The sequence below is a fragment of the Rhinopithecus roxellana genome, chromosome 10 (genome assembly GCF_007565055.1).
Source record: "Rhinopithecus roxellana isolate Shanxi Qingling chromosome 10, ASM756505v1, whole genome shotgun sequence".
Taxonomy (NCBI): Eukaryota; Metazoa; Chordata; class Mammalia; order Primates; family Cercopithecidae; genus Rhinopithecus; species Rhinopithecus roxellana.
Window position 1 is genome coordinate 98,379,872 of NC_044558.1, and position 14,811 is coordinate 98,394,682.

The 14,811-nt window shown below is 44.3% G+C and overlaps 1 protein-coding gene across 2 annotated transcripts in view; it reads right to left on the reverse strand.

The window, feature by feature from the left end:
- Positions 1-14,811, reverse strand: part of BTBD11 (BTB domain containing 11) — a 366,318-nt gene that overhangs the window by 103,302 nt on the left and 248,205 nt on the right. For both annotated transcript variants that reach the window (XM_030939355.1, XM_010375422.2), the window contains one exon: positions 9,761-9,965. In XM_030939355.1, the coding sequence (XP_030795215.1) occupies positions 9,761-9,965 (205 nt within the window). The remainder of the gene's footprint in view (positions 1-9,760; positions 9,966-14,811) is intronic.

The following is a 14,811-nucleotide window of genomic DNA, read 5'->3' on the forward strand; positions in this document are numbered from 1 at the left end:
CTCATCTCATCCCACAGTGGGGTGCAGTTGTGAGGGTGAACTCTGCATTCAAGCCTCCTGCCTTTGCATCCCAGTTCTGCCTGGTGATAGCTGTATGACCTGGGTAAGCTACGTAACCTCTCTGAGCCTGAAGTTCCTCATCATCAAGACAGATAAGGCAATAGTGTGCAAAAATCACAAGCATTCTTATACACCAGTAACAGACAAGCAGAGAGCCAAGTCAGGAATGAACTTCCATTCACAATTGCTTCAAAGAGAATAAAATACCTAGGAATCCAGCTTACAAGGGATGTAAAGGACCTCTTCAAGGAGAACTACAAACCACTGCTCAGTGAAATCAAAGAGGACACAAACAAATGGAAGAACATACCATGCTCATGGATAGGAAGAATCAATATCGTGAAAATGGCCATACTGCCCAAGGTTATTTATAGATTCAATGCCATCCCCATCAAGCTACCAATGAGTTTCTTCACAGAATTGGAAAAAACTGCTTTAAAGTTCATATGGAACCAAAAAAGAGCCCACATTGCCAAGACAATCCTAAGTCAAAAGGACAAAGCTGGAGGCGTCATGCTACCTGACTTCAAACTATACTACAAGGCTACAGTAACCAAAACAGCATGATACTGGTACCAAAACAGAGCTATAGACCAATGGAACAGAACAGAGTCCTCAGAAATAATACCACACATCTACAGCCATCTGATCTTTGACAAACCTGAGAGAAACAAGAAATGGGGAAAGGATTCCCTATTTAATCAATGGTGCTGGGAAAATTGGCTAGCCATAAGTAGAAAGCTGAAACTGGATCCTTTCCTTACCCCTTATACGAAGATTAATTCAAGATGGATTAGAGACTTAAATGTTAGACCTAATACCATAAAAACCCTAGAAGAAAATCTAGGTAGTACCATTCAGGACATAGGCATGGGCAAGGACTTCATGTCTAAAACACCAAAAGCAACGGCAGCAAAAGCCAAAATTGACAAATGGGATCTAATTAAACTAAAGAGCTTCTGCACAGCAAAAGAAACTACCATCAGAGTGAACAGGCAACCTACAGAATGGGAGAAAATTTTTGCAATCTACTCATCTGACAAAGGGCTAATATCCAGAATCTACAAAGAACTCAAACAAATATACAAGAAAAAAACAAACAACCCCATCAAAAAGTGGGGAAAGGATATGAACAGACATTTCTCAAAAGAAGACATTCATACAGCCAACAGACACATGAAAAAATGCTCATCATCACTCGCCATCAGAGAAATGCAAATCAAAACCACAATGAGATACCATCTCACACCAGTTAGAATGGCAATCATTAAAAAATCAGGAAACAACAGTTGTTGGAGAGGATGTGGAGAAATAGGAACACTTTTACACTGTTGGTGGGATTGTAAACTAGTTCAACCATTATGGAAAACAGTATGGTGATTCCTCAAGGATCTAGAACTAGATGTACCATATGACCCAGCTATCCCACTACTGGGTATATACCCAAAGGATTATAAATTATTCTACTACAAAGACACATGCACACGTATGTTTATTGCGGCACTATTCACAATAGCAAAGACTTGGGATCAACCCAAATGTCCATCTGTGACAGACTGGATTAAGAAAATGTGGCACATATACACCATGGAATACCATGCAGCCATAAAAAAGGATGAGTTTACGTCCTTTGTAGGGACATGGATGCAGCTGGAAACCATCATTCTTAGCAAACTATCACAAGAAGAGAAAACCAAACACCGCATGTTCTCACTCATAGGTGGGAACTGAACAATGAGATCACTTGGACTCGGGAAGGGGAACATCACACACCGGGGCCTATCATGGGGAGGGGGGAGGGGGAAGGGATTGCATTGGGGAGTTATACATGATATAAATGATGAATTGATGGGTGCTGACGAGTTGATGGGTGCAGCACACCAACATGGCACAAATATACATATGTAACAAACCTGCACGTTATGCACATGTACCCTAGAACTTAAAGTATAATAAAAAATAAAAAAAAATAAAAAAAAAAAGAAGAAGATTACAACCCACATTAGAGGTCAGCAAACTTCTTCTGAGAATGGTCAAATAGTATTTTCAGCTTTCTGGACCCTAAAGTCTCTGTCATAACAAAGCAACTCTGTCACAGTGCAAAAGCAGCCATAAATAATATGTAAACAAATGAGTGTGGCTGTATTCTAATAAAACTTTATTTGTAAAAACAGACAGTGGGCCAGATTTACCAGCAGGGTGTTGTTAGCTAACCTCTAGCACACTGATGTAATGGCCCACTCATGGGCTGTAACCTGCAGTCTGAAACATAGTGGAATGACAGCAGTTTTTACCATGGACAGAGGAAATAAATTGCCACAATGCTCAAGTTACAAATGGATCATGTTTCAAAACTTTGCTTTTTGAGTCAATAATTTAGAATTCAACACGTATTTTTTTTCTCCTTCAGAATCATTTATATAGTGGTTGAGATTCCAGGTCTACAGAAAACAGATCTAATATCTCATATTCTCGCTCTAGCATGTCCCCATTCATCCAGCAACTCTGAATTTCTCCAGAACCATTAGCCCTGGGCTGGGCATTGTAGGGGACTGTAAAAAGAGCCAGACATGACTGCTCCCTCAGGAAGATGAGGAAGTAGCATTCTTCCTCTGAGAACAGACCTTCTGAATCCCTGCTCAGGATACCAGGAATGGCTCTCTTCTCTCCTCCTTCTTGCTATTGAGGCTTCCAGGGTGTTAGACCAAGGAGTCCTTATATTGGGGTGGTATTTTGGTTCTTAACTGTGATGTGTAAGCCAGTCAGTTGTGACTTGTGTGGCTAATAACAGTAATAAATGCTGGCCTGTGCAAATGATTCACTTGTGTGTTATTTATTTTTTTAAAAGTAAATTAGCAGAGACTGGGCACAGTGGCTCACATCTGTAATCCCAGTACTTTGGGAGGCCGAGGCAGGCGGATCAGTTGAGGTCAGGAGTTTGAGACCAGTCCAGCCAAAATGGCGAAACCCTGTCTCTACTAAAAATACAAAAAAAAATTAGTTGGGCGTGATAGCACACACCTGTAGTCCCAGCTATTTGGGAAGCTGAGGCGGGAGAATCGCTAGAACCTGAAAGGTGGAGGTTGCAGTGAGCCAAAATTGCACCACTGCACTCCAGCCTGGGTGACAGAGTGAGACTGTCTCACAAAAAAAAAAAAAAGAAAATTAGAAGAATATAGTGGACTTTGTCAGTTGTTGTTGTTGTTTTTCTTTTCTTTTTTTTTTCTTTTAGCTTCCCAGAACCACTGATGATGATGTTACTTGGTGTTTGGAGAATTTTCCATATTATGAGTCCATGGTTCTACCAGGTAGAAATTCACCTTCCCGGACTCCCTTGTTAGGGTCTAGGCAGGTCCTGTGACATGTAGGGTACGTGGAGCTGATGTGGGCGGTGACAGAGACACTCAGCCTTTAGAGGCAACAATGACAGAGGTCCTGTTGGAGTGTTCAGTGGCTAGCATCAGTAGTGTAAGGTCCAGTGTCTGTGCCTAGTACCAGTGGCTGTGAGATCTCTGCTAGAGCAGTCCTGTAGTGCAATCCCAGGTTATGTAGCCTGGTTATATAGCCTCAAAGCCTGGATCTCTGGCTTCAATGCCTACCAGAAGTCTTATTAAGATCTACTAAACATTTAGATTCATGGGACTATTATAGGCCACCCTGGACCCAGCAGGACAGTATCAGATATTCTTTCAGTGGGAGTCCTTGCAGCACTTTGCCCAGTCATCAGGAGCTTATCTCCTGTCCAGGTGACATGCAGGTGCAAGGAGCTGAGATCCACATGGGTGATTGTGGGAGCTGCCCTGCCCTGGTTTGCAAACCCCAATATCTCTTGTAACAACTCCATAGCAATAGCTTCCAAGGTCTCTTCAAAGGACACAGCTAGTTACAAGAGTCAATAAATTAAGGGAAGTCCAAAGCTCTGGGTCTTTATCAAGTATTTCTGGTACCTCCAGGCCAGATGTAATTTGTCAATCTTGGATCATTCTGACCATAAGCAAAGTTTCCCAGAAACATAGTTGACACTGCAATTTGTATAAGGTTTCCTCCAGGGGAACAGAGCTAGAGAGTTAATTCAAGGTCAAATTTTCATGCAGAAGGGGAAAAGATTTGTTAATCTTCTACCCATACTGGGCCTCCCAGAGGTTTTCTTCCTGCTTTAAGTGTCATGAGAGGTTCAGCTTTTGCAACTAAGTATCCTGACTGGTAGTGCTGTTTGTATCAAGGATACCTCTACTCACTTGCATTCTGATTTACATTCCTTAGTGGAAAAGAACAGAGTAGAGCTATAACTAACATGCTGGACTTAGTGCATAACTGCAGGTATGTCCATAGGAGTAAGTTGAAGTTTGAATCTCACTTGTCACATACATCACAGAGATAAAAAATGTTAAGATGCAACGTGTTGGGGTGAGCTTTTGGTAGCGTGAGTATCATGGAACATGTATTTGGTTGTCATTCACTGCTAATGTCTGTTATGTCTGCTTTATTAACTCTGTTTCTTCAAGTGTAAATTCTTCCATTTGTTAAGATTATTTTGTTTCACATTGTTAGTTTTCCTCAAACAGTTGGTGATTGGTGATTGTATACCCATGTTTGTAGTTGAAAATCCCCTGGCAGATATTTCCCTGATATAAATGTCTGTACATTCTGTTTGCAAAAGGAACAAGAGCACCTGGAAATAAATTCTGGTTTGTTTTCAGTGAGACTGGAAGAAGGCAGAACTACTTAATTGTCTAGTTTTCCAAGTGAAGCTGTGCACAGTTACCCCAGGCATTACCAGATAGCTACCTGAGGCAACAAAATACTCCCATTTATCCTACTATTTTTTTTTATCTTGTGGTAATAAATTACTAAAATCATCCATGGCCAAAGACATCTAGGAATCACTGATATTCCAGTAATGATACAAGTGAGGGAAACCTCATTCTAGATTGAGGACAATTCTTTTTGAAAACAGTACCCTCACACAGCCCCTCCTATCAAAATTAAGGTGTTTTCACTTATCATTACTATTTGGAAAATAAATATCACCTAATCGTAAATATTACAAAATTTGTCTGAGTTTTTTAAAATAAAAATATCTGAGGTACCTGAATGATTTTAGAAGCTCAAGAAATAGGAGCCAAAGTTCTGGAAAAACTTAGACTACAGAAAGCTCACACTGGCACTGAGCTTCTTCAAAATTCCACAATGAAAAACGAAACTATCCAAAACAAATGCAGCAACTCCAAAGCTGTGCCCACATGAAATGGCAAAATGGCGCATGCAGGCCTACTTCCAAATACTTCAGCCAAGAAAGGCTGTTCTGACAAGAAGGGATGGTTTGAGGCATAAAATAATCCATATTTCGCCAATATTTCCCAGGCTGTCTGTTGGGCGCAGATGAAAACAAGTAATATTCAGCCCCTGTTCTTGAAGAGCTTATAGTCTAGAGGAAAACCATATAAGCATCATGGCCCTACCTGACTTGTCAGAATAAAGATAGTCAAGGAGATGACACTGTTTGATAGATTTGCAGAATAAAAAGAACGCACACACAGAGAAAGAGAGAGAGAGAGAGAGAGGAGAGAAAGAAATAACTCCAAATTAGATTCCTAACTTCTACTGGAAATTCTCATTTGGAGGCTTTGGTACAGAGCTGGTGTAAATGAACACTTGACTGAAAACAGAAGGCCCCTCGCCTCTGAAGTTCTTCCGCTTGTGTTTTCTGGTGCTAAACACTAAAGCCTGTTCCATCAGGGAGCCGGAAGAAATAACGATCCCTCTGGAAAGAATCACAGGCAGGTTTTTTTTAAGGACAATGAAAACAGCATTTTAGAGCCCCCAAAATATAATATAAGTGACTGTTTTAGGAGGAAGGGGGTTCCCCTCATGCCAGGCATGGCACTGGATGTCTTAGCTACAATGTCTAATTCATTGCTTACATCAGTCTCATGAGGATGGTTGTGTTCTCACTTACGAAGGACAAATGGAGTTTCAAAGAGATGAAATAACAGAGCCACAAGAAGCCGAGCTGGGATCCAAATTTAAAGGACTATATGACTTCCAATCCACATGCTTCCCAGAGGATCACACTGAACAGAATATGGAAAACGCTAAGTTCCACTTTGTCTTTTGTGCTGACTCTTGAAAATTCAACCAAAGAGGCATGGAAAGAATGAGATAAATGGCTCTAACAAATTCTGGGACATGTTCTCCTTGCTCTCCTTCCCTGCTCATGCCTCTTTAAAACTTGTCCCAGAAAGTTTGGAAGCATTAGAGGGTCCTTTTTGACTTCCAGCCACTTCAACTACACTCTGAGTCCAGAAGGAGATTCAAGAGGGAAAATGGACACTGTGTAATAGAAAGTATAATGGGAGCTGGGCAACTGTGCTGAGCAGGAGCAGGAGGATGTCACATGGTGAGACTTCCATTTTAGAAGTTTTGCTATGAGGAAGATGGAGCGCGTCAGAGGGTGGTGGTGGTGGTGGTTGTTGTTGCTCTTCTTCTCTTTCTCCTCCTCCTCCTCCTCCTCCTTCTTGCTATTCTTCTTCTTGTTGCTCTTCTTCTTCTTCTTCTTCTTCCTCTTCCTCTTCTCCCTCCCCCTCCCCCTCTCCTCCTGCTCCCCCTCCCCCTCCCTCTCCCTCTCCTTCTTCTTCTTTTTCTTCTTCTTCGAGACAAGGTCTTACTTTGTGACCCAGGTTGGAGTACAGTGGTGCAATCTCAGCTCACTGCAACCTCGACCTCCCAGGCTCAAGCAATCCTCCTGCTTCAGCCCCTTAAGTAGCTGGGACTACAGACAAGCGCCACCACACCCAGCGAATTTTTGTATTTTTCGTAGAGATGGGGTCTTGCCATGTTGCCCAGGCTGGTCGGTCTGGAACTCCTCATCTCAAATCATCCACGTGCCTCAGCCTACCAAAGTGCTGGGATTACAAGTGTGAGCCACTGTGCCCAGTCTTGGTCAGAGGATTTTTAAATTTAATTTAAATTTATTTTGAGATGGAATCTCACTCTGTCACCCAGGCTGGAGTGCAGTAGCATGGTCTTGGCTCACTGCTACCTCCACCTCCTGGGTTCAAGTGATTCTCCTGCCTCAGCATCCTGAGTAGCTAAGACTAAAGGTGTGTGCCACCACGTCCAGCTAATTTTTTGTATTTTTAGTAGAGACGGGGTTTCACCAAGTTGGCCAGGCTGGTCTCAAACTCCTGACCTCAGATGATCCACCCACCTCAGCCTCCCAAGGTCAGAGGACTATTAAAGCTCACATGCAGGCAGACCATGTAGACATCAAAAGTAGAAACTGAAGTAGAAAAGATGGGGTCCTGAACCATAGAGTGGCAGTGGTCTAGCAGGGAAGGAATAAAGAAATCTCACTGATGCAGCCTCAATAAGACCTGCTGACCAGCTGGAGATGGTGAGGGAGAGGAAGGAGTGCCAGTCAAGCCTCAGTTTTCTGACCAGGGCGATGAGGCCAATGGTGGTACCATTCTTAGAGCCTGGGGAGAAAGGAGGAATAGTGGGTTTTGGGGGAGAGCTGAAGGCTGTAGTTTTGAAGTAGTCTGAGCTCTCCAGATGGAAATGTCCCATGGGCACTTACATCAATAGGTTTGCTCATCCTTTCATTCTACAAATATTTGTGGACTTCCCATTCTGCTCCAGATGTTGAGTTTGGCATCAACTGAGGAGTGATGGCTAAAACAGATGTGTTCTCTGCCTTCATGAAGCTTTACAGGCAATAAATAAACACAGAAATACACACATAGTTACAAATTACGGTAAGTGTGAGGCAGAAGAGAAAAAGGTGCTAGGAGAAGAAGAATCAGCCTGCAAGTATGAGACCTGACAGTGGAAACTGGAAGTCGGCCGAGTGGGATGAGAAGGTTCTGGAGCTCAGAGGAGGCAGTGTCTAGCCGCAGTGGGGAGAGGGGCTCATCTGCATGGAGGTGGGAGCAGGAGATGACATGAGGGAGCTGAGCCACAGAAACGGCACTACTGGACAGGCTGTCGGGGCTGAGGGTGAAGAGCTAGACACCCCATAGGTGAGGCCAGTGGTTTCCATTCTTTCAACTCTTAGCATTTGTACCCAGAGACAGCAAAGTTTCGGTGTGTCTGAATGATTATTTTTTTGCCATGGGCATCTTACCACTTCTCCATTTTGGGCATGTTTGCATGTGAAAATATGCACAAGGTACTGACTGATTTGTTGTGGATGGCAGGAGACTTGAGTAATTTAAGGAGTTAATTTCCTGATTAAGTTAACTCCAGACTGGATTGAAATATTGGTGTTAAATTGGGATTCTTAAAGAAAAAGAAGAAGTAGCCTGGCATGGTTGCTCACTCCTATCCCAGCACTTTGGGAGGCTGAGGCAGGAGGATTACTAGAGCCCAGAGTTTGGAACCAGCCTGGGCAACATGGTGAAACCCTGTTTCTACAAAAAAATGCAAATATTAGCTGAGTGTGGTGGGGTGTGACTGTAATCCCAGCTACTTGGGGGGCTGAGGAATGAGAATCACTTGAGCCGGGAGGCAGAGGTTGCAGTGAGCAGAGATCATGCCACTGCACTCTATCTAGCCTGGGTGACAGACAGACTCTGTCTCAGAAAAAAAAAAAAAAAAAAAAAAAAAGGAAAAGAAAAAAAGAAAGAGCAATCTCCATATAGCCTATGTTCCATCCTTTTCCCTTAACTGAAAGCCAAGAGACATGGTTTTGTAAGAGAGCCCAATTCAGCCCCAATGCATCTGGCAGAAACAGAGCATCCAATGAGCTTTCCAAAACCACTTGGCACCAAGTAACAGAAAGGAAAACTGTAGGAGCCCAAGTTGGGAGTTGTTCAGCTATATGTAGATCATATCTACAACAACAATAATAAAATTTAACATTTATTGAGCACCTACTATGTGCTGGGCACTGTTCAATTTATTTAATTTTCAAACAACCCTATGTAGGATTTACTCTTTGTATCCCTATTTTGCAGATGCCTTTCCCAAGGATCCCCAGCTTTTAATTAGAAGAGCCTGGATTTGAACCTAGGCAGTTGGGATCACAGAGCCTGCTCTCTTAACCACTCTTTTTGATAAATGGGTCACACCTACAGTACTTAGAGTAAATGGGTCTGTATGGAGGAGGGGCCTGATTCGTGAGGCACTGTGGGGAGAGGATCTATGAACCCCTCGCTAAAGGAAGTGGGGAGGCAGAGAGGAGGCCTCCAGGCAGTCTCCGGGTCCTCTCCCAGTTCCTTCCTTCCCCATGAGGATTCAGCTTCAAAGAACAGTCACACTGCCTCCGCCTGGGCAATCAAGCCCCTTGCACACCCGAGAGGCCCACTTCTGGCTGAATAGGTGCTTCTGGTTCTCCTGGGTCCCAGGGCAGCCAGGATGAATGAAGATGAAGATAACTCCCACGCGAGGTGGTGGCGTCCCCCAAGACTGCCTTCATGAGGAAACCACCTTCATTGCAGAGGCCCTTACCCCTCCAGAATTTGCAGACCCACTTATCTGACAGGCCAGTTTTATCCCAAACAGAACCAGCCCTATAAAAACCCATTTCAAGGACCCCTACACAGGTCTAAGATACCCACTCAGGGTGCAAGGTTCCCACCGGACCACTCTGGCAAGTTTTAGGAAGTGAGTCCTTTCTACCCCCATCATCCTCCCCATTTGGACACTTGCCCCACCCTGGAGGCAGTACCCACACACCACAAGGCAAGGCATTTCTTACCTTTCCACCTGGAGGTTGACTTTGGAAGGCTCCACGTTGGGGTTTTCCCATTCCATTTGCGGGCAGTGCATGAAATAGCAAAGGGTGTACAGGGCCTCAGGCTCCCAGTACAGCGCCCCCTGCTTGTGGTGCAGGGGGGTGCCATTGCCGTGGTGCTTGGCATTGAGGGGCTGCAGGTGATGCATTGCACGGGACACCAGGTCACCTGTGGACAGAAGGAAGATTTCAGATCCTCCAGGCAGCCAACACTGGCAGAGAAACTGTACCTGAAGATCTCTGTAGAGACTCTGGTCCTTGCAGTCCCTTACTTAAATGAAATGGTCCATGAGACCTTGAAGTTACACACCAAGCAGAGAGGAATGGATTCATTTATTTGGCATAAGTTACTGAATCTGGGGTGCTGTTTCAAGCACAGAGGGCTGCTAAGATCATTTTAACCCTGCCCTTCTGGAACCCAATGTTTCTAACAAGGTGCAGGAAGCTCTTTGCGTCCCGTTCTTGAGTACTGCCTCCCTCGCCTTGTGACACACCCTCTATGTTGTGGCCAACACTGCTTTAACGGTAGTCATAAGAATGGGCTATGCTCTCTCTTGCCCCTGAGCCTTGTGCATATGCTATTCCCTCTGCCCAGAACATTCTCTCCCTCTTCTTCTCCAGGCTAACTCCTACTGATCATCCAGGTATCTGCTTATAAATTAATTCCTCTAGGAAACCCCCTCTGGAGTCACCCCTGCCTTGACTTGGTTATCACACTGTACTTTTCTTTTTTTTTTGAGATGGAGTCTTTGTTGCCCAGGCTGGAGTGCAGTGGCATGATCTCCACTCACTGTAACTTCTGCCTCCCGGGTTCAATCGATTCTCCTGCCACAGCCTCTTGAGTTGCTGGGACTACAGGTGCCTGCCACCACAACCGGTTCATTTTTGTAATTTTAGTAGAGATGGTGTTTCACCATGTTGGCTAGGCTGCCCTCGAACTCCTAACCTCAGGTGATCTGCCTGCCTCTGCCTCTCAAAGTGCTAGGATTACAGGCATGAGCCACCATGTTGGCCCTATAAAAGTAAATTTGATGACAACAAAACAGTTTACAGTTCACCCTTGAACAATGCAGGCTGGAACTGCGTGGATCCCCTTATATATGGATTTTCTTCCACCTCAGCCACCCATGATACAACAAGACCAACCCTTCCTCTTCCTTCTCCTCCTGGGCCTACTCAACATGAAGATGACAAGGATGATGACCTTCATGATGATCCACTTCCACTTCATTAATAGCAAATATATTTTGTCTTCTTTATGGTTTCCTTAATAGTTTTTTCTTTTCTTAAGCTTACATATTGTAAGAATATCATATATAAGAATACAACATAAAATACATGTGAATGGGCTGTTTATGTTATCAGTAAGGCTTCTGGTCAACAGTGGGATATTAGTAGTAAGTTTTTGGGGAGTCAAAAGTTACACAGAGAGTTTTGACTTCATGGGGGTTCAGTGCCCTTAAGTCCCACATTGTTCAAGGATCAAATGTAATTAATTTCTAGCTGAATTCTGGCCCTGTTTTCCTTTTTATAAATAACAGGTGTTAGAGAAGTGTTAAGGGCTCATATCAAATGGAGCCTTTCTTTTTAAAGTAATTAAGATTCAAATGAATTTAAAATAATCACTCTATAATCAATATTATTTAATGCACTGGTCCTGTCCCACTTATGATCCTCTCATGCACATCAGAATGTGTTGCATACCTTGGGAGACAGTCGACTAAGGTATCCGTGATGGTTAATTTTTTTTTTTTTTTTGAGACGGAGTCTCACTCTGTTGCCCAGACTGGGGTGCAGTGGCGCGATCTCGGCTCACTGCAACCCCTGCCTCCCGAGTTCAAGCAATTCTCCTGCCTCAGTCTCCTGAGTAGCTGGGATTACAGGCATGCACCACCACTCCCGGCTAATTTTTTTGTATTTTTAGTAGAGATGAGGTTTCACCATGTTGGCCAGGCTGGCCTCGAACTCCAGACCTCAGGTGATCCACCTGCCTTGGCCTCCCAAAGTACTGGGATTACAGGCGTGAGCCACCGGTGCCTGGCCAGTGATGGTAAATTTTATGTGTCAACTTGGCCAGGTCATGGTACCCAGTTGTTTGATCAAACACTAGTCTAGATGTTGCTCTAAAGAAGGTTTTCTTTTTTTTTCTTTCCAACTTTTATTTTAGGTCCGGGGTTACACATGCAGGTTTGTAACATGAGTAAATTGCATGTTGCAGGGGTGTGGTGTACAGATTGTTTTGTCACCAGGTAAACAGCATAGTACGAGACAGGTAGTTTTTCAATCTTCATGCCCCCTCATCCCCTACCCTCAGGTAGGCCCTAGAGTCTATTGTTCCCTTATGAAGGTATTTTTTAGATGTAATTAACATTTAAATCAATAGACTTTGAGAAAAGCAGATTACCTTCCACAATGTGGGTGGGCCTCATCCAATTAATTGAAGGCCTTAGGAGAAAAGACTGAAGTTCCCCGAAGGGGAAAGCATTCTGCCTCCAGACTGCAACATCTTCTACTAGAATCTCCAACCTGCTGGCCTGCACTGCAAAATTTTGGACTTGCCAGCTCCCATAATCGCATAAGCCAATTCCTTAAAATAAATGACTTTCTCAGTCTTTTTCTCTACAGAGAAAGAGAGAGAGAGAAATCCTGTTGGTTCTGTTTCTCTGGAGAATGCTGACTAATACAATATCTGACATGATGCTAGCCCCTGTTGGGGGGCTGTGTCTTCCCCATCCCCTCTCATTGTTCAGCTGAAACCAGGCCTTTAGATCTCACCCCTTCTCCACCATCTTGCTGTACATTTCAACGTGACACATTTACCTAACATTCAAACTCGAGTAAGTGAGGCAAAGTGAGAGGCAGGAGTTGCTCTTCCAAAGGCTTAGGACTCATCTCCTGGCTTCCTGTTTCCTGCCTGAGGGAGGGGCTACTACTTCAAAAGATGACTGACAAGAGGACTGTTCACCAGCTTTAGGGGGGTTGACTATGGGAATGAGGTTCACAGAGTTCTTGATTGATTGATTATAGATGCAGCCTTAAAGTCCTTCTCAAGACAAGATTCCAAGCAGCTACTATTTTTCCCCCCTTTTTTTAAAGAGACAATCTGTCACCGAGGCTGGAGTGCAGCAGGGCGACCATAGCTCACTGTAGCCTGGGCTCAAGTGATCCTCCCACAGAAGCCTCCCAAGTAGCTGGAACTACAGTCACAAGCCACCATGCCTGGCTATTTTTTAATTTTTAATTTTTTAATTTTTTGTAGTGGAGATGGAGTCTTGCTTTTGTACCCAGCCTAGCCTTGAACTTCTGGCCTCAAGTGATCCTCCTGCCTCAGCCTCCCAAAGTACTGGGATTATAGGAGTGAGCCACAAGCAGCCCCTATTTCTATTAGGAGTTGTCAAAATAAAGGAAAGCTCTATGTTATCTAAGTCCTAAGGCTTTGTCAGGACAGCCTAACTAGACTATAATCCACTGAGCTCAGTGCCTGGCCAACAGATCAGGGCCTTGAGCAGATGGCAGCAGGCGGTATGATGGTTAATTTTAGGAGTCAACCTGACTGGATTTAGGGATACCTCGATAGCTGGTAATGCATTATTTCTGGGTGTGTCTGTGAGAGTGTTTTCAGAAGAAACTGGCATTTGAATCAGTGGACTGAGTGAGGAAGACCTGTCCTCACCCAATGTGGGCAGGCACCATCCAAGTGGCCAAGACCTGGAGAGAACAAAAAGGCACAGGAAAGGTAAATTCTCTCTCTCTCTCTGTCTCTCTTCTGGAGCTGGAACACTCTTCTCTTGCCCTTCCACCTCCTGCCATATGAGGACATGGCAACAAGCCACCATCTTGGAGGCAAAGAGAGCCAGACCACTTGACCTTGACCTGGCTGGTGTATTGATCTTGAACTTCCCAGCCTCCAGAACTATGAGAAAACACATTTCTGTTCTTTATAAATCCTCCAGTCTCAGGAGTTTTGTTAGAGCAGCACGAATAGACTAACGCAGGGGGTTACATCCTTACATCTGTCTGCATCTTCACATACCCAGCCCTGAGCCTGCCTCTCCACTCTCCATTTCCCACAGCTGGAAAATTCATCCAAGAAAAATTTTAAAAGCACCAAGGAAGGACATTCTTTTTTAGAGGCAGATCACAGGGAAGACACAAGGGCAGCTGCAGATGGAAAACGTGGAGAACTACTGCCGAAAGTTAGGTAGGGGTCAAAGGAAAGAGTTCAAATCTCAGCTCCAGCCTGTGTAAACACAGGTGAGTCACTTGACCTCTCAGGTGAGGAATAATCTTCACCTCTCAGGTGGTTATGAGGGTTAAGTGCAAAATGTGCAAATGCCTGGCACACTTGGCATTGAATAAGCAGTTCTCCTGGACTCATGGCCTACCTGCTCTTCCTCCTTTCTGAGTGGTGAGACCAGGATGCTGGGTACATGGGACAGAGAGGGATAGTCCTGCCAGCAACCTGAATCCTGAGCACCTGATATGCTGCTTCATGCTGCGGTTGACTTTTTAGGACTCTACACTGCAAAGCTGCTCACCCCTGGAGTCCCTTTGGGCACTGAGATCCCTAGCTGCTACTGCTTCCTTTTTCTCTCCATTCTCATCTTTTAGAGATTGCACTCCCTGGGAGGAAGAAAAAAAAGGAAGTTAAGCTGGGTGCCTGCCTCCAGGCATTCACATCACTCTAGCCTAGTAAGGGGAAGCTCCAACCACTGGTCAGAATAAGAGCTCCCAATCAGTGAAAGTTGGGAAGGGATCTAGAAGAAAACTCAAAGATAGAGGCCTGGGGTGGGATCAGGCACTGTGACAATGTTTTTAATTTTCCGATGAGGACAGTGACTTAGAGTAGAGGAAACGGAGACAGCAGAGGTAGAAGCCCCAATATGCAGAGCACCTACCATGTCTCTGGACATTTAGACACGTTTTCTGCTTTGATTTATGTAAGAGCCACATGAGGTGGGTATTATTATATCAATTTCAGAGATGGGAAAATTGAGGGAGGAGGCAACTAGCCC